Source organism: Monodon monoceros, unplaced genomic scaffold, assembly GCF_005190385.1.
Source record: "Monodon monoceros isolate NGI ecotype Baffin Bay Population unplaced genomic scaffold, NGI_Narwhal_1 Super_Scaffold_12, whole genome shotgun sequence".
Lineage (NCBI taxonomy): Eukaryota > Metazoa > Chordata > Mammalia > Artiodactyla > Monodontidae > Monodon > Monodon monoceros.
In genome coordinates, this window is record NW_021703768.1 from 15,195,814 (window position 1) to 15,218,949 (window position 23,136).

At 41.0% G+C, this 23,136-nt stretch overlaps 1 protein-coding gene across 3 annotated transcripts in view; it reads right to left on the bottom strand.

The window, feature by feature from the left end:
* MYO10 (myosin X) overlaps positions 1-23,136 on the bottom strand; it is a 218,473-nt gene that overhangs the window by 72,654 nt on the left and 122,683 nt on the right. For all 3 annotated transcript variants that reach the window (XM_029216317.1, XM_029216319.1, XM_029216318.1), the window contains exons 5-18: positions 22,133-22,267; positions 20,597-20,721; positions 20,097-20,110; positions 19,893-19,977; positions 18,995-19,098; positions 10,549-10,678; positions 9,082-9,200; positions 7,988-8,134; positions 6,834-6,934; positions 6,656-6,722; positions 6,045-6,137; positions 5,559-5,627; positions 4,534-4,616; positions 2,295-2,403 (exon numbers count right to left, since the gene is read on the bottom strand). In XM_029216317.1, coding sequence (XP_029072150.1) covers positions 2,295-2,403; positions 4,534-4,616; positions 5,559-5,627; positions 6,045-6,137; positions 6,656-6,722; positions 6,834-6,934; positions 7,988-8,134; positions 9,082-9,200; positions 10,549-10,678; positions 18,995-19,098; positions 19,893-19,977; positions 20,097-20,110; positions 20,597-20,721; positions 22,133-22,267 — 1,381 coding nt within the window. The remainder of the gene's footprint in view (positions 1-2,294; positions 2,404-4,533; positions 4,617-5,558; positions 5,628-6,044; positions 6,138-6,655; positions 6,723-6,833; positions 6,935-7,987; positions 8,135-9,081; positions 9,201-10,548; positions 10,679-18,994; positions 19,099-19,892; positions 19,978-20,096; positions 20,111-20,596; positions 20,722-22,132; positions 22,268-23,136) is intronic.

Genomic DNA, 23,136 nt, shown 5'->3' on the forward strand with positions numbered 1-23,136 from the left:
TCATCAGGAAGAAGAAAAAGAAAACAATATAAATCTGAGGAATAATAGCATTTTCATTTTTAATCATGTCATTCTAATAAAACAAAGGTATTATAATTGTCATAGAAGTTATTTTACATATACAAAACTCATTTATTACTTCCTTGACATAGTATCATTAAAAAAAAAAAAAGAAAGAAAAAAATCTGTTCTGTTAACCAGCAAAAAAACCACCCTGGGATATTTCAATGTTTATACAGAAAACCTGAGAAGTATCCACTCTCCACTGGTTGTTCCTCTTAATTAATTATTTCCATCAAAATGACAGCTTATACCAGTATCTCACTGGTCTTTGAGCTAAAATCTCTCATTCTTCCTTCAAATCACCAGGCAGATCAATCTTCTGTAATACTACTGTCTTTTCTTTAGGTTTTTTTTAATTGTGAAGATTTTTTAACATTTACCAAAGCAGACAGAGCATGTAATGGGTACCCATTATCAGCTTCGGCTGCCGGCTCATCTCACCTCATCTCATCCCTGTCCCCGTACACATTACGCCCACTTCTAGTAGAGAAGCAAATCCCAGACATTGTGTTATTTCATTCCTCAATATTTCACTATGTATTATCAAAAGCTAAAAACTTTAAAACATAGAGGTAACCATAATATCATTCCTGAAAAGATTTAACACAAATTCCTTAATATCAATGTGAAAAGGTGCAACTAGCTCAAGTTTCATTTTAAAATACTCAACTGTCTCGAATTTCATAATTTTAAAATAGCGTATTCTTTGAAATCAGAATGCAAATAAGGTCCCCGTGGTAGTGTACTTGGTTGCTATATCTATTCAGTCTATTTTAATCCGTTGGTTTTCCCTCCGTCTCCATTTGTCTGTTTCTTTCTTCTTACAATTTTACTGTTGAAGAAACTAGGTTGTCTACTACATTGATTAGTTACTTCTGTGCTCAGAAAGCTTTAGGATTTCTCACAGATGACAGAAGGTCCTGGAATTCATGGCCCTTCATACTCTGGTATGGTACCCATTTAACTTCTACAAGGTGTCCCGTCCTCTGGGAACAGGTCTCACATTCCTGACTCAGGAGTCCGCCTCTTGCCTTTTGTCTCTGCCTGGAAGCCCTGCCCACTCTCTTCCGTTTCCTTGATTCCTAGTCCAATTTAAGTCCCAAAAATCCACAAAGCCTTCCAAGACAACTCCAGGCAACAATGACCTAGAAAAAGACAATGTAACAACGCTGCTGGATGATTAAGAGCCTAGGGTTTAGAGTCAGACCGACCCAGGTTCAATTCAAATCCTAGCTTCAGTCCTCAGAGGGACTGAGCAAGCCTCCATTCTCTAAACCTCAGCTTCCTCATCTATAAAGTGGGGACAGTAATACGTACTTCTAAGAATATGGGAGAAGTGAACAAGGTAGCATATATAAAGTGATTAGCCCAATGACTGGAACATAGAGGGTGTATAATAAACAACAGCTATTATTATTATTGTATCCTGTAAGGGTCACACCTGCCCAGCACTGTCAGCCGTGGTGCTGTGGGTCCAGCTCATCCCCAACCATGCTGTAAACAGACCTTAACACAGAACTCGCCCACCGCCTCGAAAGCATCCAACTTTGATTAACTAAATGGAAGAGAGCCTCCCAGAGGGCAAATTTAATAAAGGTCTGTTGACTGACATGCCTCCAGCTCCCCCTCATGCTAAGATTTGGGGGTAAAGCAGAACAGTTAAGTTAGAGAAATGGTCTTCATGTTATCTGCCTCTAAACTACCTAAAAGGCTTACATACTTAAAATGCACGTAAGAATGTTTCTTATTTTCCCTGAATTCTAGACATCTGGACAAGGTAAATAACACTGATCTTGTTTAACCATGCACTTGGTTATTCTTCCTAGTTATGATACTGTAAACATACCTGGGAAAAATAAAACAATCCAGACACAGGAAGAAAGATACTTTATATGCACATGAGTCTTTAAATACAAATCAGAGTGATCCCAAATGACCAAACAGTCCTTCTTATGAAGACTTACTATTTCGTAAGCTTAGAATAAGTAGCTATTTATTTTTGACAAAAAAAAAAAAAAAAAAAAAAAAAATTTTACATTTTTTTTTTTTCATCTGGCTCAGAAAAAAAGAAAAGTATATTTTCTTCCTAGAGCCCTGACTGGTTTAAAAGGATGATAGAAAAAAAAATAATAATAAACACTTTCATAGACCTCACAGATACCCATTTCCTATTTTCAATTCTTAAAATCACAATAAAGATGGATCCGTCCAGGCTAGCAGCGTAGACTAACCTTGAATTGCGAGCTGACCGTGGGCCGCCGATGTTTGCTTCCACATTTCAAGGTATCCTGGTTCGTGCGGCTTGAAACGTGTTCAAAGAGGTCGTAGATGAAGTCGAATCTGTGTGAGCGGAGAGCAGGAGGGCCGTGAGGGGTGCACACCCAGTTATTAGGTGCTGGATTACTGTAATCACAATGCATTTCCCCGCTGAAAATAACACACCAAGGCCTGGAAGAGCTAAGACAGTGTCCAAAGATTTCACACCAACCACTCCCAAAGAGCTTTAGGCACTGAAAACAGACGTGGCCGCTCCGGAGCACCAGAGTCTTGCAGAAGAGAAGGGGATTGAGATGAAGATGACTCAGGGCGACAAGCCACTTAGGACCGCTGAGCTCTGCGGAGCTTCTGCAGCCTCCACGCCCTGTGGAAGGGAGGGGTTTGTCTCGTGCACCGCAGGGTGGCGAAGATGCGACCAGGTAACAGGTGCAAAGATGCTAACTCTGGAGTGAGCCCCCCCCCCCCCCCGCCACTTCCTAGTTGTGTGACTTAGACACGATGCTTGCCTCTCTCTAGGCCTGTTTTTTCATCTGGAAAATGGGGGCCACTTTAGGATTTATTCTATACAGCTGGGGTGAGAATGAAATGAGGAAACGAAGGCAAAAGGCTGAGCGTGGTGCCTGGCACATCCTAAGTGCTGATGTTTGTTGTTATTATTATTTAAAAGTTCTGTAAAATCTACTGCCACTACTGAGAGTAAAAGGCTTCTCAGAAGTTTTTTTTTATCTTCCTTGCACGGAAGATGCTCTGGGCTATAAAACCGGGGTGGGGTGTGTGGGGGGGGGGGTGCCTTCGCGGGGACCAGGAATGAGGCGGTCGGGCATCCACGCCCCTCAGGGGGACAACGCCAGCACTTCCCTCATCACTTCTCTTCTGCTTGACCCTTTCTCACTTGCATCCCAGGGTGATGTTTCATTCTCGCTCTTTGAACTTCTCTGTGCTTTGAAGTTTTACCCATTAAAACGTCACAGATGCCAAAGGCAAAAGAGAGCAGGTGCAGCAAATAGGCCAAGCCCCTCCTTCTACAGAGAGAAACCTGGGGCTGAAACAACGTTCTTCACCCCACTTCCACAACCACTTGACGTCATGACAGCGGCAACCAGGGAAAGGCCATCTCGCGGGTCTCCAGGCCTGTGCTCTTTTTCACAACAAAATGTTCCAGGTAACCTCAAGACACTGCTTTTATTTAAATGTATCACTTTAAATCTGCTTTGAGAGATAGGTAACCTGCTATGGTATTTTTAAAACGTCGCCATTTTTACAGGCCTGAAAACTTATCTAAAAATAAAAATAGCTGACAAGGTTGTAATTAGGGAATCCTCATAAAAGAGGGTTAAAACAAGTTGAAAGATCAAACACTTCCACCCTGAGCTTCTAAGCTGACGCTTTAGAGGGGTTCCCTTCACCCCAATTCTAAGTGACAGGGTGGTCACCTAATACTTTCATTTCTAAAAGTATTCCAGCTTTTTAGTAATTGTGCTTTCCCTCCTTAGATATTAAATATGTGTGTTAGAGACTCACGCTGGATCTGATACAGGTATTGACAACTTTAAGGCAAGGGTTGTTTTCCTCCTTTCTCTCTCACAAAGGCTCCTAAAAATAGGAAGGCTCCTGGTTTAATACGTACAAAGAGCTAAACTAATCACTAAAACTTTCAGCATGCTTTCCTTAACTACTGACTTAATGATGTGAATTTACAATTCATGAATGAATAAACGAATGGGTAATTAATCTATCATTTTAGCTGAATAATACTTGTTTATTTCTCTCGATACCCCTTACACTAATGAGAGACATAGGGTCCTACACACCCGAGGCTGAAGTCAATTTAACGCACAGCTCTAAGCTTGCTATGAAGACAGTAGGTCCTACTGGTTAAAATCTTCGGTCCCTGGGCCAAGCAGACCAGATCAAATCTAGTTGAGGGATCTCGGGCAAGTCATTTAATCACTGTTAAGTCTTAATTTCCTCACCCGCATAACATGATGGATTTACTATTCCAACGCTACCTCATTAAATGGTAGTCACTACCGCTGGTACCATTTTCTATCTCTCGGATCACTTTCTTGATGAAATACTGCCCGGGGAAGAAGATGATAAACCAATTGCCCACACATTAATTTTTTCTGTATTCGTGAATTAAAAGCATCTGACAAACATCAGTCTGACATCTCGGGGAGAAGACTGACGCACCGGCTTTCCCTCAGCAAGTTGAGAAGATCATCCCTGAAGGTATCTCTGTTCTTCTCCAAGATGCCCCGCACGTCATACTGCACCTGGTTTTCCAAAATAAACAAGAGAAGGCAGAACCGATCAAAAGAATCACTTCGGGCCATAAGCATCCCCTTTAAAAGCTGGGTCCACGACAAGATGTTAGCTCAATATATTTATGATTGGCTTCTGAAATTACTATTCTCTAAATACCAAATGGGCAAGTATCAGCAAGGATCTTGACTAAGAAGTTACCTCTCCAAGGGTGTGGAGAAAAGGGAACCCTCCTACACTAAGGTGATGCAGCCACTACACAAAGCAGTACGGAGGCTCCTCAAAAAACTAACAAGAGAGTTGCCAAGTGATCCAGCAATCCCACTCCTGGGCACACATCCGGACAAAACTCTAGTTCAAAAGATACACGCACCCCCTATGTTCACAGCAGCACTATTTACGAGAGCCAAGACACGCAAGCAAACTAGACATTCATTGACAGAGGAATGGATAAAGAAGATGTGGTACATGTATACAATGGAATACTACTCAACTATTTGTAGTAAAAGAATGAAATAATGCCATTTGCAGCAACATGGATGGACCTAGAGATTATCATACTAAGTGAGGTCACAAAGAGAAAGACAAATACCATATGATATCCCTTATATGTGGAATCTAAAATATGACACAAATGAACTTATCTACGAAACAGAAACAGACTCACAGACTTAGAGAACAGACTTGTGGTTGCCAAGGGGGAGGGCGGAGGCGGGGAGGGGGAGAGGGTTGCATTGGGAGTTTGGGATTAGCAGATGCAAACTATTATATATAGAATGAATAAACAAGGTCCTACTGTATAGCACAGAGAACTATATTCAATATCCTGTGATAAACCATAATGGAAAAAGAATATAATAACTGAATCACTTTGCTGTACAGCAGAAATTAACACAACACTGTAAATCAATTATCCATCAATAAAATAAATTTAAAAAAAAAAAGGGAGTTACCTCTCCAGCATAGTGTTTCACTCCAAAATTGTTGACTGCAACTCTGGGCTTCACGTAAAAGTGGTTATTCTAAAACAAAACAAAACAAATAGAAATGGCTAATTTCACTCACTGATTTCCTGACAGTATAACTATAACTGACGGTGAAAACAATTGCAAAACCCACGACCTATCAGAGGTTTAGCACACATCGTGTGACGCACTTCATCGAAACCAGGCAATTCTGGTCTGTGTCATTACATTAGGTTAAAAATGTTAAATTTTATACACTAGCTAAACATGGGCATATTCTGACAAGCAGCCTACAGTCTATGCCTTTGGCTTATTTCCATTGAGTTATAGCAGAGAAAAACTTTCGTTTGAGGAAAAACATTTCACTGTGGGAGGCACAGTAGGGTCAACAGCACCGAAATCTGTCATGTGTCACATCTTAATCCACAGATGTGCTATTCAGACACAAGGAGGAATTGGCAGGTTTGGACATACAGCATGCTGAGTGTGTAACTTCTCCAATAAGGTGCCGTCTGTGGCTTGAGGAAAATGGCTTTCTTCATTGATAAGGGCTAGGAGACCAAGTTTCTAGAAGAGGGGAAAAAAGGTTAAATAGGAATTAGAAGTTTTTGGCTCTGTTTATTTTTACAGCTCCTTTCCTCTCTGCTCTCTATCAAGTAAGTGGTCAAAAGGGCATAATAACTTCTCAGATTGAAAAATTCAGAAAGACACACTATTAAGAAATCTAGTTCATTCCACACTAAAAAAACTGAACCCCCTGCAATTTGGTGGACAAAACTTTTACAACTGGCCAATCCACTATTGGAACTGCAAAGTTTTTGATGACGACTTAAAATCTATGGGAAGCCAATTTGCACACTGTTGATTCTTAAAATATTGACTTCAACGAGACAATGGGTTTGAAGCAGCCAAGTATTTAAATGCAACCTTGCACATTTACATGTATGTTTCCAAACGGTCCACTGTGCTCTAAACATTCACATCTTTGATGTGCGTGTTAGTACAAGCTGTTTTGTTCCCATAAATATGAATCAGCCCAGCTGGACACCCTTGGGACTGTTACCAATTCTTCAACAGTGTGTTACCTTCTCAATCAAGTCCAGGCATTCTCCATTGTCTATCCAGTCAATGTCTTCCCACACTAAGCCTTCTCTGTGCAAAGATTAAAAAGGGCCAGGTTGTAGTCAAATATAGCTTCAAAACTATCCAATGGAGGGGCTCATTTTCTTAAAAAATTTGAAATGGAATTTGATGAGTGCTTACCTGCTATATTCCAGTTGTTCTAAAGAAAAGATATGCTTGTTGAAATACTCCTGAAGTTTCTCGTTTGCATAGTTTATATTGAACTGCTCAAAGTGATTCACCTAAGGGAGGAAACCATTCAACAAGTGTCTTTAGAGCCCTGACTATTACATAAAAAGGCCAAACAAGCCACGATGGAGAAAGGTATGGAGGTTCCTTAAAAAACTAAAAATAGAGCTACCATACAATCCTGCAGTCCCACTCCTGTGCGTATATCCAGAGAAGACTGTAATTCAAAAAGATACATGCACCCCAATGTTCACTGCAGCACTACGTGTAATAGCCAGGACATGGAAGCAACCTACGCGTCCATCAACAGGGGAATGGATAAAGAAGATGTGGTACATATATACAACGGAATATTACTCAGCCATAAAAAAAAAGAAATAATGCCATCTGCAGCGACATGGATGGACCTAGAGGTTGTCATACTGAGTGAAGTACGTCAGACAGAGAAAGACAAACATCATGATATCACTTATATGTGGAAGCTAAAAAAAAAATGGTACAAATGAACTTATCTACAAAACAGAAATAGTCACAGATGTAGAAAACAATCTTATGGTAACCACGGGGGAAAGGCGGGGAAGGATAAATTGGGAGATTGGGATTGACATATACACACTACTATATATAAAACAGATAACTAGTAAGGACCTACTGTAGAGCACAGGGAACACCACTCAACACTCTGTAATGACCTATATGGGAAAAGAATCTAAAAAAGAGTGGATAGATGTATATGTATAACTGACATAACTGTACAGCAGAAACTAACATAACATTGTAAATCGACTATACTCCAATAAAACATTTTTTTAAAAAGGCAAAAAAAGGGCTTCCCTGGTGGCGCAGTGGTTGGGAGTCCGCCTGCCGATGCAGGGGACACGGGTTCGTGCCCCGGTCCGGGAAGATCCCACATGCCGCGGAGCGGCTGGGCCCGTGAGCCATGGCCGCTGAGCCTGCATGTCCGGAGCCTGTGCTCCGCAGCGGAAGAGGCCACAACAGTGAGAGGCTCGCGTACCAGAAAAAAAAAAAAAAAAATCTGCAGAGAAACATATCAATGTTCGTTTCAAGAGGCTTGCTTAAGATTATCCCACTCGCTGGAAGCATACCTCAAAGTTTTCAAATCCAAAGATGTCAAGGATGCCGACAGATTTGAAGTCATCTTTGCCTTTGATCCTGCCGTTGATCTTCTTGATCACCCACTCGAAGCAGCGTGCATAAAGCGCCATGGCCAAGGAGTCCCTGCTGTCTGCTGCCTGTGGGGAGAGGAGACAGGGCCACGGTGCCCAGATGACCCCGGGCAGCCCAGACAGGCAAGTCCATCCCTGTCCCACTCGGGAGACACACTCACTCAACATCTGTGCACCCCATGTCAAGTAAGCCAATACCGTCTAGGATAACACAGCTGTCTAAAGAAAGGGTAACCTGGAGCCTGCTTATTCACTTTACAGCACGATTCACCAAGAAGTCCTTGAAGTCAGGTTTTCGAATTCAACTTTATAGACTGAGTTGTAAGAAAGGATCTGAACCCACAGCTACAAATTTTATCAGGTTTCAAACAATAATTAAGACCTGACCTCTCTCATTATCATCTTCTCATATTTCACTCTGTACACATAAAAGTTTTCTTCACGGCATGCTTAGCGTTTCTACTTACCCAGTCAAGAAACAGCTGTGAGATGGGCTAGCGCATGTAAGAGGCTCAAGGCAGTAGCAGAAGCAAAAATAAGTAATACAACATACTGTTGCACTGTTTTCATTAGTAATAATAATTATTATTATTACAGCTAATGTTTATGTAATTCTTACTCTGCACCAGGCATGAAGCATTTAGCATATATATTTTTATTATCATCCTTACTAGAATCCTGTGAATTCGGTATTATTATCCTTGTCTTACAGAGGAGGAAACTGAGGCACAGTGAATAAATTTCCCAAGAACAATATATAATAAGCCGAAGAGGCAAGACTCAAACTCGGGAAATGTCCATCAGGCCCCTTTCTCCTAATGACTCTGCTACACTGTCTCTAAGAAGACAACTGAACCACTTTGTGTACCCCCCTCAGTGTGGATGTCTTCTTTATTTTGATCCTGAGCCAAACTCATTCAAATGGTTCACTGCAGCTACTTATTCGAATCAAAGCCACAGATCTGCAGACCCAGGAGCATCTTTAAAAGTTGCTTTGAGGGCCACACGCCTACCTGTTGAACGTTGAGAGGCGTCAGGATCTCCTCCCCCCGGAGGGACATGGATCTCTGGGTCAAGGCGTCTGTGAGCTGTGCCGGGTCCAGCCCAAGTAACTCTGCAGACCTGCCCAAGGCTGGGGAGGAAGGACAAGGCAAACGTGGACACACAGGCCATGGGACCCCGAATGGGTGCAAAGCCAACTCCACAGAGCGACACAGTAAAGCAGAGAATATTCCTAAGTCCCTCAGGCAAGACCTATAGGACACACATTCTTCTGGTAGGTTATTCACTCCTTTAATAAGTCTTAGGTTTACAGCAAAGAACCTGGTGCTTGGACCGAGTATGGTCCAAAGACCCCGAGGCGGGTTCCCCAAGACCTCCAAGAGGTTTGCAAGGTCATAACTATTTCAATAATAAGACTAAGATGTTATTTGATTTTTCACTCTCATTCCCTCACCAGTATACAGAAGAATATTCCAGAGGCTACATGACATGAGGTAGCCCAACAAACTGAAGGCAGAGAAGCAGGAGAATCCAGCTGTCCTCTGTTACATCAGATATTGTAAAAATTTACAAAATCGTTAGACAATGTCACTCTTCACCGATTTGTTTTGGTTTGTTTTGGAAGATGGTCTTTCAAAGAAAATGATGGTATTTATTGTATTATATGCAATGGGTTTATTATGGTTATTTTAGAGCAAATTTATTTTTTTTAAACTGCCTCTGTTTTAATTTGTAATGCAGTAAACATCACCAGATATGACCCACAGGAACAAAAGCTCTTCGGAATTCTCTGTGATTTTAAAGTTATTAAGAGGCACTGGGAGCAAACGTTTGAGAACAACAGGCCTGCAGCCCTGGGCAACTCTAGGGCTACTTTCAACTTCAACTCATCCAATTCCCAGCCTCCATGCCCTTATCCATTGCATCTATCAGAAAAGTTTAAAAAATAAATCACTCCAGGAAAATGATAACTGATATTGTTATGTGTCTATTAACTCAATCTTGACAACACACCTCTGTCGTGCACTTCACAGATGAGAAGTCACAAGTACTGAAGGGATAAGTAACCCAAGGAAACAGCTTGTGGCAGAGCTGGGCTACGAACCAATCATTCTGGCTTGAAAACTAATGGTCTTAACCATTCCACCATGGCAGCCTTCAATAACCATGACTAGCTATGGCAACACTTATGCCTGATTCATAACATTTCTCCTACATCCAATTCTTGTCGCTCCTATTTCCTCTTATTGGGCCCACTGTCCTTCTTTCTTAGTAAACATGAGAACACAGCCAGTAATCACTTGTCAGATGCTTTGACCCTTTATTAGCTGACCGTTCACATCAGATACAAAGCTCTGTAGCTCTTATTCAAGGGCTCGAAAAATTTTTTCTGTTAAAGACCAGATAGTAAGGATTTTAGATCTATGTTTCCTATGAGGCAAAAGTCAAGGAAGTAAAGAAGGGAGGAACAATCTTACCTGTTTTGAAGGAAACTTGTGCTCCACCAGCAGTGATAAATTCTATGTTCCCAAGATGCAATATACCAGCAAGCAACCTCAAAACTTCCCGAACTTCTTCCTTGCTAAACTGCATTACCTCCATTGCCATCTAGAAGAAAATATTTAATTTTTAATGTTTTCATACTAAAGAAAATGAAAAATGCTCCTTTCTCAGTAAAGTTATTAAGTATTATTCTCAAGGCAAGAAAGCAAGAAATAGATGTATGCCCCCTCACTTTTTTTAAGATTTTTAAAAAATTTATTAATTCATTCATTTTTGGCTGCGTTGGGTCTTTGTCGCTGCACGTGGGCTTTCTCTAGTTGCAGCAAGCAGGCTTCTCATTGCAGTGGCTTCTCTTGTTGCGGAGCACGGGAGCTAGGCACATGGGCTTCAGTAGTTGTGGCACGCAGGCTCAGTAGTTGTGGCTCACGGGCTCTACAGCGCAGGCTCAGCAGTTGTGGTGCACAGGCTTGGTTGCTCCGCGGCATGTGAGATCTTCCTGGACCAGGGCTCGAACCTGTGTCCCCTGCATTGGCAGGCGGATTCTTAACCACTGCGCCACCAGGGAAGTCCCGCCTCCTCACTTTTAAATGATAAATGACTTTACACAGGTACACATAAAAGAAAAGCATGACATTAAGAAAGAATTGTAGAATACTTAGAAATAACCCAATCAGTAAGATAAAAGTAAATACCTGCCTTACATACAAGACTCCTATTCATGCCACAAAAGAATTACCCCAGAGAGTCACAGTAATGATGGTGACAAAGAAATACTTTTTCTATATGTATCAAAATGTAATGGAACATTTATTATTTTACACATAAAAAACGGTGGGGGGGATACTTCATGAGACTCCTCTAGTGTAAACTTTGGGGACTTGTCATAATTTTAAATGAGCAGGGACCCCAGTAGGCGGAATGAAATTCTCTATCAGAGGCTGGACAGATAGGAGAGTCTACTGTTCCTTTTATAAAAGATGCTGATGGAAAACCTGAGTGGATCTAGATCTGTCTTCCCTGGAAAGTCATCACATCGCTCTTCTCCATTTCTCCAAAGGATTTTTCAAGTCTTATTTTGGCCTCTGGATACTAAATGGAAGTTAACATAATGCTGATTTGGGAAAAATAAAAATAAACAGGCACCTACAGGGGTTTTGATCCCCAACAAGTATCTAAGCTGAAGCCAGGCATCTTCTGAATCAGATCTAAGATTTGCTCATTTTCTCTTATGACTTGGGAGCCATCAGAAAAAGAGCTAAATAGCCCCCTCCAACACACACACACCGCACACACGCGTGTGCACACAACTGAGGACAGAATCGCTGGCTATACTGACGAACATAAGCTACAAAGAGAACTCGGACCATAATTGTTACAATGACCACGGGAGATGTGAAGAAGGAAGCCACACAGCACTTTGAAGCCATAGAAACTGCAAAAGGAAATGACTGGAGATTTTAAAATGTGAAGAGTTTAATTTCTTTACAAGGAAAAAAACAAAGCCAGAAACAAAGGGCAAAAACAACAGACAGGGAAACAGAATTAAAAGAAAAAAATTGTAAGGCAAGGAGCAATAGCTATATTAAGAGACACATGAGCAATGAAAATAAAATAGGCACTTCTCGTAAGAGGAAATGCAAATCCACAGAGAAATGTTTTCCTTCCTAGAAATCCAATATGCACAAATTGAAGAAAATGAGATAACTTCTATTAAATTAGCAAAAATTTTTCTGAATGATAAAATGGGTGAAAGTGAGGTATATATGCACTGGTCACTGGTAGTATAAGTTAGTATAATCTTTTTGGAAAACAAGATAATGGGGCAGCATTGTGCTGGGCCACATATGTGCATAATCTCATAATGTTCAGAGAAGTTACTTAACTTTCTCAGGGTTACACAACCAAGATTCAAAGTCAGGCCTGATGAACCCAAAGTCTAGGAACTTACTGTCTATCCAGCTCTATGCTTTTTTTCTTTTTATGTCCTTAGAAAGCCCATCTCCTGTGTAATCTCCCTTCACTGCAACACTGGGGATTTGTTCTGAGGAAAATCTCAACAGGAAAGAAAGTTTTGTAAAATATTCACTACAGTGTTTTCTTAACAACACTTTCAGAGAGAAAAAAAAATCTAGCTCTCCTACAATCAGACAAGTCCAATATAGCCAATGAACTTGTTAGAACAGTATATAGTTTTTAAAGGAAATTATGAACATTATATAGAAACGATATTTATGATAGCTGTATGCAAAAAGTAAAAAATTATTTTTGTAACTAATTTTTTCAAGAAAATCATCTGGGAAGAAAATCTACAAAATTAAAAATGGTTGCCATGTTACTGCTGGTAGGTTAATGGACACTGCATTCGATGATGTCTTTTAATGCTGTTGACATGTTTTTACTGTAACAAACGAGTCTCTTAATGGATCAATGGGTAAATAGATTGCTGTCTATTCAGTGGAATACTACTCACCAGAAAAAGAATAATTGAGTGATGTGTGGTTTGGATGAGTGAAAGAAGCTAGACACAGGAGAATAGATTCTGTATGATTTCATTTACAGGAAACTCTAGGAAAGACACACTTTCCTAGGTTTCCCAAGGCAGGGGCTGGGGCTGGGATTGTCTAGGAAGGGAGACAAGCAACTTTTAGGGTGTAAAACTGTCCTTCGGTTTGACTGTGGTTGTGGGTATATGGGTGCATAAATTAAAAATTCACTTTATACACTTTCCATGAGGGCATTTTATTATAGGTACATTATAATGCAATAAAATTGCCTACAAAAAAATTAAAAGACAATGAATTGTTTAACCAAGGTAGAGAAGACTATCATTTCATGGGTTCAGACAGAAACTGACACAAAGAAGAGGAACTATTAGCCTAGTGCTTATCAATCTTTAAAAGCCTACGGGAAAATAATTATTCAAATTTACTTATTCTGGGCTTCCCTGGTGGCGCAGTGGTTGAGAGTCCGCCTGCCGATGCAGGGGACACGGGTTCGTGCCCCGGTCCGGGAGGATCCCACATGCCTCGGAGCGGCTGGGCCCGTGAGCCATGGCCGCTGAGCCTGTGCATCTGGAGCCTGTGTTCCGCAACGGGAGAGGCCACAACAGTGAGAGGCCCGCGTAACGCAAAAAAAAAAAAAAATTTACTTATTCTAAAAGCAAAGAAATATGGCTAAGAAATACAGATTATTTATTATGCTCAAGACTTTTAAAACACTGGTAAGGACCAAATCAGACCTCAGCAAAATAATTATAAAGCACCTATGCTGTGAAAAAGTTAATATTTTCCCTTTCTATGACTAAAGTTTTCCTCATGTATCACAAGACGTATTCAACACTAATTTATAAAAATTTTCTAAGCTCATTTTAGGATGACCACAGAAATGAAAATTTTCACTGTTAAGTCACCTGCCTGGACTCTATATAACACTAAAGAAGTAAGATCTTCCATAGACTCGTGGTTGCCACGGGTGGGGGGAAGGGGGGAGGGCATGGGGGAGGGTTGGAGTGGGAGCTTGGGATTAGTAGATACAAACTAATAGATAAACAAGGTCCTACTGTACAGCACAGGGAACCATCTTCAATATCCTGTAATAAACCATAATGGAAAACACAAAAAACAATATATATGTACAACTGAATCACTTTGCTGTACACCAGAAACTAACACAACATTGTAAATCAACTACACTTCAACTAAAAAAAAAAAAAAATCTCCTCTATACGTGTGTTAAAAAAAAAAAAAAATCTTCAAAAAATAAGTTCCCAGTAGTAGACAATTTCAAACTGTAGAATGAAAAATATCAAAAGATAATCTGTGAAAAAAATTCTTGGTTAAATTCTGAAAATACATACAAAGATTTCATACGGAGATATGAAAGCAAGTGAATAAAATGGGCTCACTGTATGAACCAATTTGTAACTTCTTCACTTTCAAGTTTAACTCTAAGTGAATTAGTTAATTAGTCAGGAGTGTGGTGACAAGTGGCAACTGCATTAATCAGACCATGGGGTAATTTAATGGCTGCAAACAACTACCACCAGCGCCAGCAAGAGTCTCCTTTCATTGTCTCCTACTGTCCTATTTTACAGTCTTTTTAGTAGCAGTCTCCACCCCTTTGGCAAGAGTAGCCCCTTTAAGCCTTCTTTATTAAAAAAAAAATTTTATTGAAATATAGTTGGTTTACACTGTTGTTAAGCCTCCTTATAATTATGTTTTCTCAACAATATGGCTCAAGACTCAAAAAAAAATAACCCTGGGAAATTCTCAGCACAGTTCAGAAGCGCTAAATGGCAATTTAGTTATAAAACTGGCACAAAGTTATACAAAATGTTTTCAATAAAGTCTTTATTAAGCATTAAGCACATAGAAAACAGGTGACTGTGTGTGTGGTGGGGTGGTGACGACAAATACATGATACAATCCCAACCGCTAAGGATGAAAGAAAGGATGCCAGGCTTTTCACGCTAGAAACAAACAGGGAAGAGGGACGGATTTCAGATACAAAAGGTACATCCACTCAGGGTCTCAGCGGTGAGGTGGGGATCGTCATCCAAGGGAGCCAAGGGACCTCAGGTGAGTCACGAACAAGTGAAATGAATAAAATGGGGGGAGAGGAGGCTTGTTCTGGGCACAGTAAATCACAAGTTAAGTTCTTTGGTAATTCATTGTGTAATTTTATATTAGGCAAGATGATGTTATTTTATAATATAAAATTTGCTTCTACTCTCATATTTTCCAACACTGAACGAGACTGAGGTTTTAAAATTTTTTTAATTTTATTATTATCTTTTAAATTTATTTTATTTATTTTATATTAGGCTGTATTGGGTCTTCGTTGCTCCACGCAGACTTTCTCTAGGTGAGCGGGGACTACTCTTTGTTGCGGTGCACGGGCTTCTCATTGCGGTGGCTTCTCTGTTGTGGATCATGGGCTCTAGGTGCGCAGGCTTCAGTGGTTGTGGCACATGGGCTCAGTAGTTGTGGCTCGTGGGCTCTAGAGCGCAGGCTCAGTAATTGTGGCGCATGGGCTTAGTTGCTCCGCGGCATGTGGGATCTTCCTGGACCAGGGCTCAAACCCATGTCCCCTGTATTGGCAGGCAGATTCTCAACCACTGTGCCGCCAGGAAAGCCCTAGAGGCGGATTCTTAACCACCGCGCCACCAGGGAAGCCCGAGACTGAAGTTTTTAACTGTGGCAAAACTGAGGTATAAAGTCAGCCCTTTATTTATTTATTTTTAATTTTTACTGGGGTATAGTTGATTTACAATGTTGTGTTAGTTTAGGTGTACAGCAAAGTGAATCAGTTATACATATACCCACTCTTTTTTAGATTCTTTTCCCATATAGGCCATTACAGAGTATTGAGTAGAGTTCCCTGTGCTATACAGTAGGTCCTTATTAGTTATTTTATAATAGTAGTGTGTATATGTCAATCCCAATCTCCCAATTTATCCCTCCCCCCAACACGCCCTGGTAACCGTAAGTTTATTTTCTACATCTGTAACTCTATTTCTGTTTTGTAGATAAGTTCACTTGCAGCCTTTTTAAAGATTCCACATATAAGCGATATCATGTGGTATTTGTCTTTCTCTGTCTGACTTACTTCACTCAGTATGACAACCTCTAGGTCCATCCATGTTGCTGCGAATGGCATTATATTGTTCCTTTCTTATGGCTGAGAGCCCTTTAAATCTTTATAATATCTGACTCACGAGGAGTCAACTTATGGATGCATGGGCTCACACCATCAAAAATCCATGGGTACACCCAGTAAGACCTAGATGGGTACACCCAGTAAGACCTAAATGGACACCCAGTAAGACCTAAAAGGAAACCCCAGTCCTGGTCCATGGCCAGGCACGCCATTAACATTCAATATTTGTGGAGTCAAAGAATGAAGAGATTATCACTCATCAAAGACTCTTGTTACTCCCCCACGCACTTCATCAGCCATCATTCTGGTGGGTCAAACACAGGCAGTAAAAATAAATTCCTTGTTACTGACTTGAAATAGCTTCATCCTGACTCAACAATTTATAGTGGAACTTGGAAGGCTGCAGAAAAATGGCTATGAAATTTAGCATATGTTCACCATCTCTGCCCCAGGAAAAACTAGGTTCCTTAAAATGGCTCAGGATCCCTCACAGGTACATATTTATATTAATGTCAGTTGGTATCAATAAGGAATTCTAAAAATACATGAATTCTTAATGAAATAAGCAAAATTCTTAAAAGGTCCTATTGCCAGAGTATACTGACATTAAAGTTGATAGAAAGGAATACTTTTTTCTTTTTAGTAGCTGAAAATACCAGAGGTGACATTTTCATATGTAATTCACAGAAATAATCTCTCTCCGTTAACATTTTAACACATTCTTCAAACAAATGTCCTTGAGTCCCAATAGAATGTGGTCCTTTCCCTTCCTTTAATCTCAAAACCTCTGGGAAAAGGAGCTTTATGGAATTAAAGTATGAAGATACAAATTTAAATGGTATTTGATTTTGGAAGAAAATAAAGACAAATTACATGATAAAACAACATAGCATAATCTATTTCAATCGCCTTTATTTCTTCAGCAGAATGTAGGGATTATATATATGGACACTAAAAAGTAATTGCAAAGTAAATATTTAAGTATCTATAAATAGACTTCTTATAAGTCTGATGTGTACATTCACTATGTCAACTTCATGTGTAAATTTTTCTTCCTTTCTAGATGACATGTCTTTTCATGGTAGGACCAAATTTCAAATGCCAAAACCTATCATTTCAATTTAAAAATAAAAGTTAGCAATCACTGAAAACAGGCCAAGCTCCACAAGCTTCCTTTCTGTAGCTACCAGAAAGAGCAAACAATTCTGGATCAGAAAACAATGCCCCAGGAGGAAGCCATCAGAGTACCCTCTCTCCAGTCACTCCCAGGACGAGGGAGGGCCTCGCTGCCCAGGGGCTCACTGGGGCCAGTGAGCTAGTCAGTATGGCCCTGCAGCGACACTGCAACTTGAATAACTGGGAGTCTGTCTACCACTGCAAAAAAACACCTTCCATCACAAAGTAAATGGAGAAAGCTCGTGTAGTTAAAGAAGTCCAGGATGCCAAAATAAAATTGAGAAAGAAAATTTTAAATACTTAAACATCTCTTAAAGTCCAATTTGCAGGGTCAAATCCCATGCCGCCTAGGGTAGGTACACAGCAAAAGGCGCTGTCAGCAGGAGGCTTTTTGTTAATAGGATGAAGGAATGAGAGATGACAGAGACACCGCTCTACGTTATAAATGGCAGAATGGGACATCTTTAAAAGAAAGGCTGAGGGGAAGATGATCACGATATTATAGCCTCATCTGTTTTTAATTTCATTTTCAGTTTAAGGATACATACATTAGATGTGGGGAAATGATGTGTGATATATATCCATTTAAAAATATACTTTGATTCCATTCCACGAGGCATTCTTAAGAACAATCTAGAAAAGTAAATGGGGATATAGAACCAAGTTGTCGACAACAACTAGAAAGACAAATCTGGGTGCACGTAAAGCAGTGACTACCTACCTGCCTCCTGGTTAGAGTGTGGGATTTGGAGTTAGTTAGACTTTGCCTAGATATAGGCTCTATTAGGTGCTGTGTGTGGTTAGACTGGTCACCAACCTCTCTGAGTCACAGAACATAGACAATCATAGTTCTACCCTCACAGGGTCGTTAGAAGCAGGGAGATGGTAAGTCTGCAGAGTAGGCCCTCAGTCGGTGTTAGCTGCATTTATGATGGATCAATTCTAGATCCGCTGACTCCAAATGCTGAACTAATGACTCTGGCAAAGGAACTGAGACCACGCTGATGAAATCTACCAGCCCCACTCAATCAGGTGGGGCTGTTAATAATGCTCGATGACCAGGCTTCCTAAATGCAGTCACTTTATAACAAAGTCCCAGGAAATCTGAGAACTGCAGGAAACCGCACAGGTCCACACTGCAGAGTCTTAAAATGACTACTTCTGTGTGATCAGAATCGGTTACCAGGATGAGGCTATGAGAACAGGATGAGACCCAAACAGTCACCTGGTCTAACTGTTGACAGATTTCTTTTTAACTGTAGAACCAATTATTCAAAAAAATTTTTAATTGTAAGCCCTGAAACAGAGGATCTGCTTGCTCCAGTCCCAAACCTGTGATTTTTTTGTTTTGCTTTTCTGACCGCTATTCCAAGCCAACCACCCATCTGTCCTGAATGTCAGACATTCACCCACCTTCTAAAGAGAGAGGATTCCCTTCCATGACTTGGAACAAGAAGAAAGGACCTATTCTCGCACAGCGGTACAAATGTGATTTCTTTTTTTATTAAAAAAATGTTTTTGAAGCAGAAATGAAAGCTGTCACTTTTTCTGTCACCTTTAATAAAGGAAAATAGGAAAGTAACTTACAATAACTTCCCTAAAGGATTCCTGGTCACTGATTGTCTTGTCTCCTACACATCCAGATTGATTCAAGTAGTGGTAGTTTTCTGGCACAGATAAATAAAATTCTTCTACAAAAAGAAAAAGAAAAACACAACATCAGTATTTGACTGGCCAGGGTAAGACATAATTTAAAAGAGTTTTCACTTTGCAACTTTATTTTTTAAAGTACAAAAATAATTCTATGCTCCTAATGGTCCACTATTAAGATTAAAACATTCCCTCTCAATCATCATCTAGGGAAATCAGAATTATTAAATTCTATGGGATGGAAGAAAATGTTACTGAAAAAAGTAACTGATGAGGATCCTGTGTTGATTGGTTTCTTAAAAATCAAATGTTTAGAAATTAGCGTTATTTGGGTGTGACTTAAAAGTAAAACCAGTTGTAATACATTATGTTTTGTTTTGTTTTTTTTTTTTTTTTCGGTATGTGGGCCTCTCACCCTTGTGGCCTCTCCCGTTGCGGAGCACGGGCTCCGGGCGCACAGGCTCAGCGGCTCCACGGCATGTGGTATCCTCCCGGACGGGGGCACGAACCCATGTCCCCTGCATCGGCAGGCAGACTCCCAACCACTGCACCACCAGGGAAGCCCACATTATGTATTTTTCACAAATATTCTTTAAATCAGAAAAGAACTAAGATTCCAAAACAAACCAAAAAAATTCACGATTTCTCTATTGATGATTTTCCCCCTACGTTATCTGGCTCTAAATGAACTCAGTGTCTTTGGTCATCTCACACTTTTTGTTTCAATTGGTGGAAGAACAACAAAGTCCAAACAGATGTCTCCTCATCCACAGATGGGTTTAAAGGCAAAATGAGCTGTGAGCACATATGTCTCTGCAGCTGTCCCATCACTCACCTTTCTCTTCACGCTCTAGCCCTGCCAGCAGTGCATAGAATATGTGATAATTCCTTTCCCCGGGATTTTGCCTTACTACTCGGTTCTGTGAAGAGAAATCAGATTTCTGTTCAGAGATGTTTCCTCTGCTTAATGACCATGAGCCGGTAATTGCCGAAAACAGTTACTGTGAGAGATAATGTGAATTAAATCACGTTTACTTACTTTTTCTAATAAATCTTCATGTGATAAGCAATGGTAAGTCAAGGAACAAAACAAGGATACACGAGGCTCAATTAGTCTTTAGTTTTCTATTCTTTGTTGCCCAAGTAATTACAATTTCCTGTGTGTTGGACATTGAGACTTCTGGTGCAAAAGGTAAGCAAACGATACAGACTATTTCATCAAAATCCAATTTCAGGCATGACACATGTACCCAGGAAATATCACACTGGTTAAAGAATTGATTTCAAACAACAAATATATGTCTGGTTAGGAGTCCAAATTTGCAGATAAGGGACATGATATCAGAACTTCCCCAAAGAAAGATGGTTCTTTATCTCCTAGGATAATTAACAGGTCAGGAACAGTAATACTGGAGCAGTGACTAGGTAGAACCAGAAAGAAACGTTTCATATCCTGTTATCTGTCCTTAGGATAAGCAAGAACAGTTTCCACTAGAGAGTCATAGTACTATAGAGCAAAAGCTTAACGAAACAGGATACAATCTACGATTCTCCCGCCCTGGATATTTCCCTTCTGGCAGATGTTCAGCTGAACAAACTTCCCGAAGCGACTGGAGTTGTTGTTATACACAGTCTTGGCGTTGCCGAAGGCTTCCATGATGGGGCTGTGAAAGAAGCCAGGACAGCAGCCGGTGTTAATTAGGGTCCATCTAAAACTGGCAACGACAGTCCTCACCGACGGCAAAGCAGACAACTGCAAGAAAAATCTGAAATCAAAGGGACCTCTGGCGATCATGTTTATTTCAAAAGAGCCAGATTTTCCCAGCACTTGCTGAAATGGGTTTATAATGAGCATCCATCTCGGGGCAGAGAACTCGCAGCTGGGTGTGCGGGCAGGGGATGCTACAGAGAGTCAAGGAGACCACTATGGCTGGTCCCCATACAGATCAGCTTATATACGCGAGCCAGGGGTTGCACAGGAAAAGCCCCCGCTTGAATTCTAGGAAGTGAAAAAGTCCCAGCCCTGGAAATTTCACCCATTTGTTGTACGTCCCGGGGGGAACATACAACTCCCTTGGGTCTCCTCCGACCGTAAAATGTGGTCAGACTAGGTCAGGGGTCAGCCATCTTTTTCTGTAGAGGATCAGATAGTAAACACTTTTGGTTTTGTGGGCCATGCGGCCTCTGATGCAGCTACTCAGCTCTGCCGCTACAGCTGGAAAGCAGCTGTAAACAATACGCAAACGAGGGTAACCGTGTTCCTATAAAGTTTTATTTATCAAAACGGGCCGCAGGAGGAAGATGAAAACGGTCTAGAGACGGATGGTGGCGATTGCCGCACACCAATGTGAGTGTACTTCACGCCACTAAGCCGTGCACCGAAAACTATTGAAAGCTATACATTTTTTGTTATGTGCGTTTTAGCACAATTTAAAAAATAAATTTTGAAGGCTAAAAAAAACAAAACCCAAACAGGCTGCAGGATACCAGCGTCAGGCTGAAGTTTGCTGCCTCCTGGACTAATTTCTAAGTAATAGGACCTGAAAAGTCCCTACTGGTTCTAAAACCTTACAAGGCACCAATCAGACACAGGGCAATTACACGTTTTCATTAGAATTTCAGAGGCTACTGCACCATGGCCCTCTTTCAAAGCTCTGAGGTCACTGCCATCGATGTGGCATTGTTCTGCAACACGAGAGGCTATACAGTGCCATTGTGCTCATAAGATGCCTCCAAAGATTTGACCGCTAAGCCCTCTGTGATGTGGTGAACGGAGGCTGGAATTTCTGCCGATAACGAGGCCTCCCAACAGCCAGCCAAGGGCTGCCAGGTAAGAGGCAGCTGCCGAATGTGCCTCACTCACTCAGCCACCAACTCAAACACGATGCAGCGATGGGGGCTCAGGTCATTAGAAATCGCTGTGTGTGTGTGGAGACTTTTCCTTGAGGAATCGTGAAAGCCAAGTCAAGAAAAAGAGAAGAGAGCGCCCCGAGTTTCAACTCTTCCTTAAATAAGCCAAACGGTGAGGAAAGTGAAGCCTATTAGTTGGAAACGAGAAACACGATGGCCAAATACCTGCTCTCAAGAATGGCTTGTTCAACACACGATGTCTTCTCCTTCGAGGACAAGTCCAGAGACTGCTGACTGATGGCTGATAAAAACTTGAGGATCAACTTAGTGCTTTCGGTCTTACCTGCCCCGCTTTCACCACTGAAAGACAACATGCAGAAATTTGTGCTTCTAATTAAAACAACAACAACAAAAAAAAACCCCAGCTTGGCCAGTGTCAGTCCAATTCGTCCACAGAGCAACTTTTTTTTTTTGAATTTTATTTTATTTTTTACACAGCAGGTTCTTACTAGTTATCCATTTTATACATATTAGTGTATACATGTCAATCCCAATCTCCCAGTTCATCCCACCACCACCAGCCCCCTCCGCATTCCCCCCTTGGTGTCCATACGTTTCTTCTCTGCATCTGTGTCTCTATTTCTGCCCTGCAAACCGGTTCACCTGTGCCATTTTTCTAGGTTCCACATGTATGCATTAATATACACTATATTTTTTCTCTTTCTGACGTACTTCACTCTGTACAGCTCCTGAACAGTGGGAAAGAGCTCAAAGTGCTGAGTTACAGAGAAGAGTCCCTCCTCCTGGCAGCTGCACGGCCTCTGTGTTGCCAATGACTCCCTCAGCCTACAAGCTAAACAGAGGTACCACCTTCACGAAGCTCAGGTAATAAGAGGGATGGTGCCTTTCGTGGCAGGTAAGCTCTGCAAAGGCCGGGATTGGGGTTTTGTTTACTAAAGTGTCACAGACCCCTCAACAGTGCCTGGCTGGTGGCAGACACTCAGTAAGCATCCGTTAAATGAATGAACATGTTAGTGGTAACTTTCTGGTAAATACGCACAAAAATGCAATCATTCGTAAATATTGAGGGGACAAGGGAATGAACCTGCAGGTACTCGACCCACACTTGGGCACTTTATTCCCATAATAATCCCATGAGGCAGGCAGCAGCTAAGGGCCGGGGTCAGAATTGAACAGCAGGTCTGTCAGCAATCCAGCGTCCTGCAGAG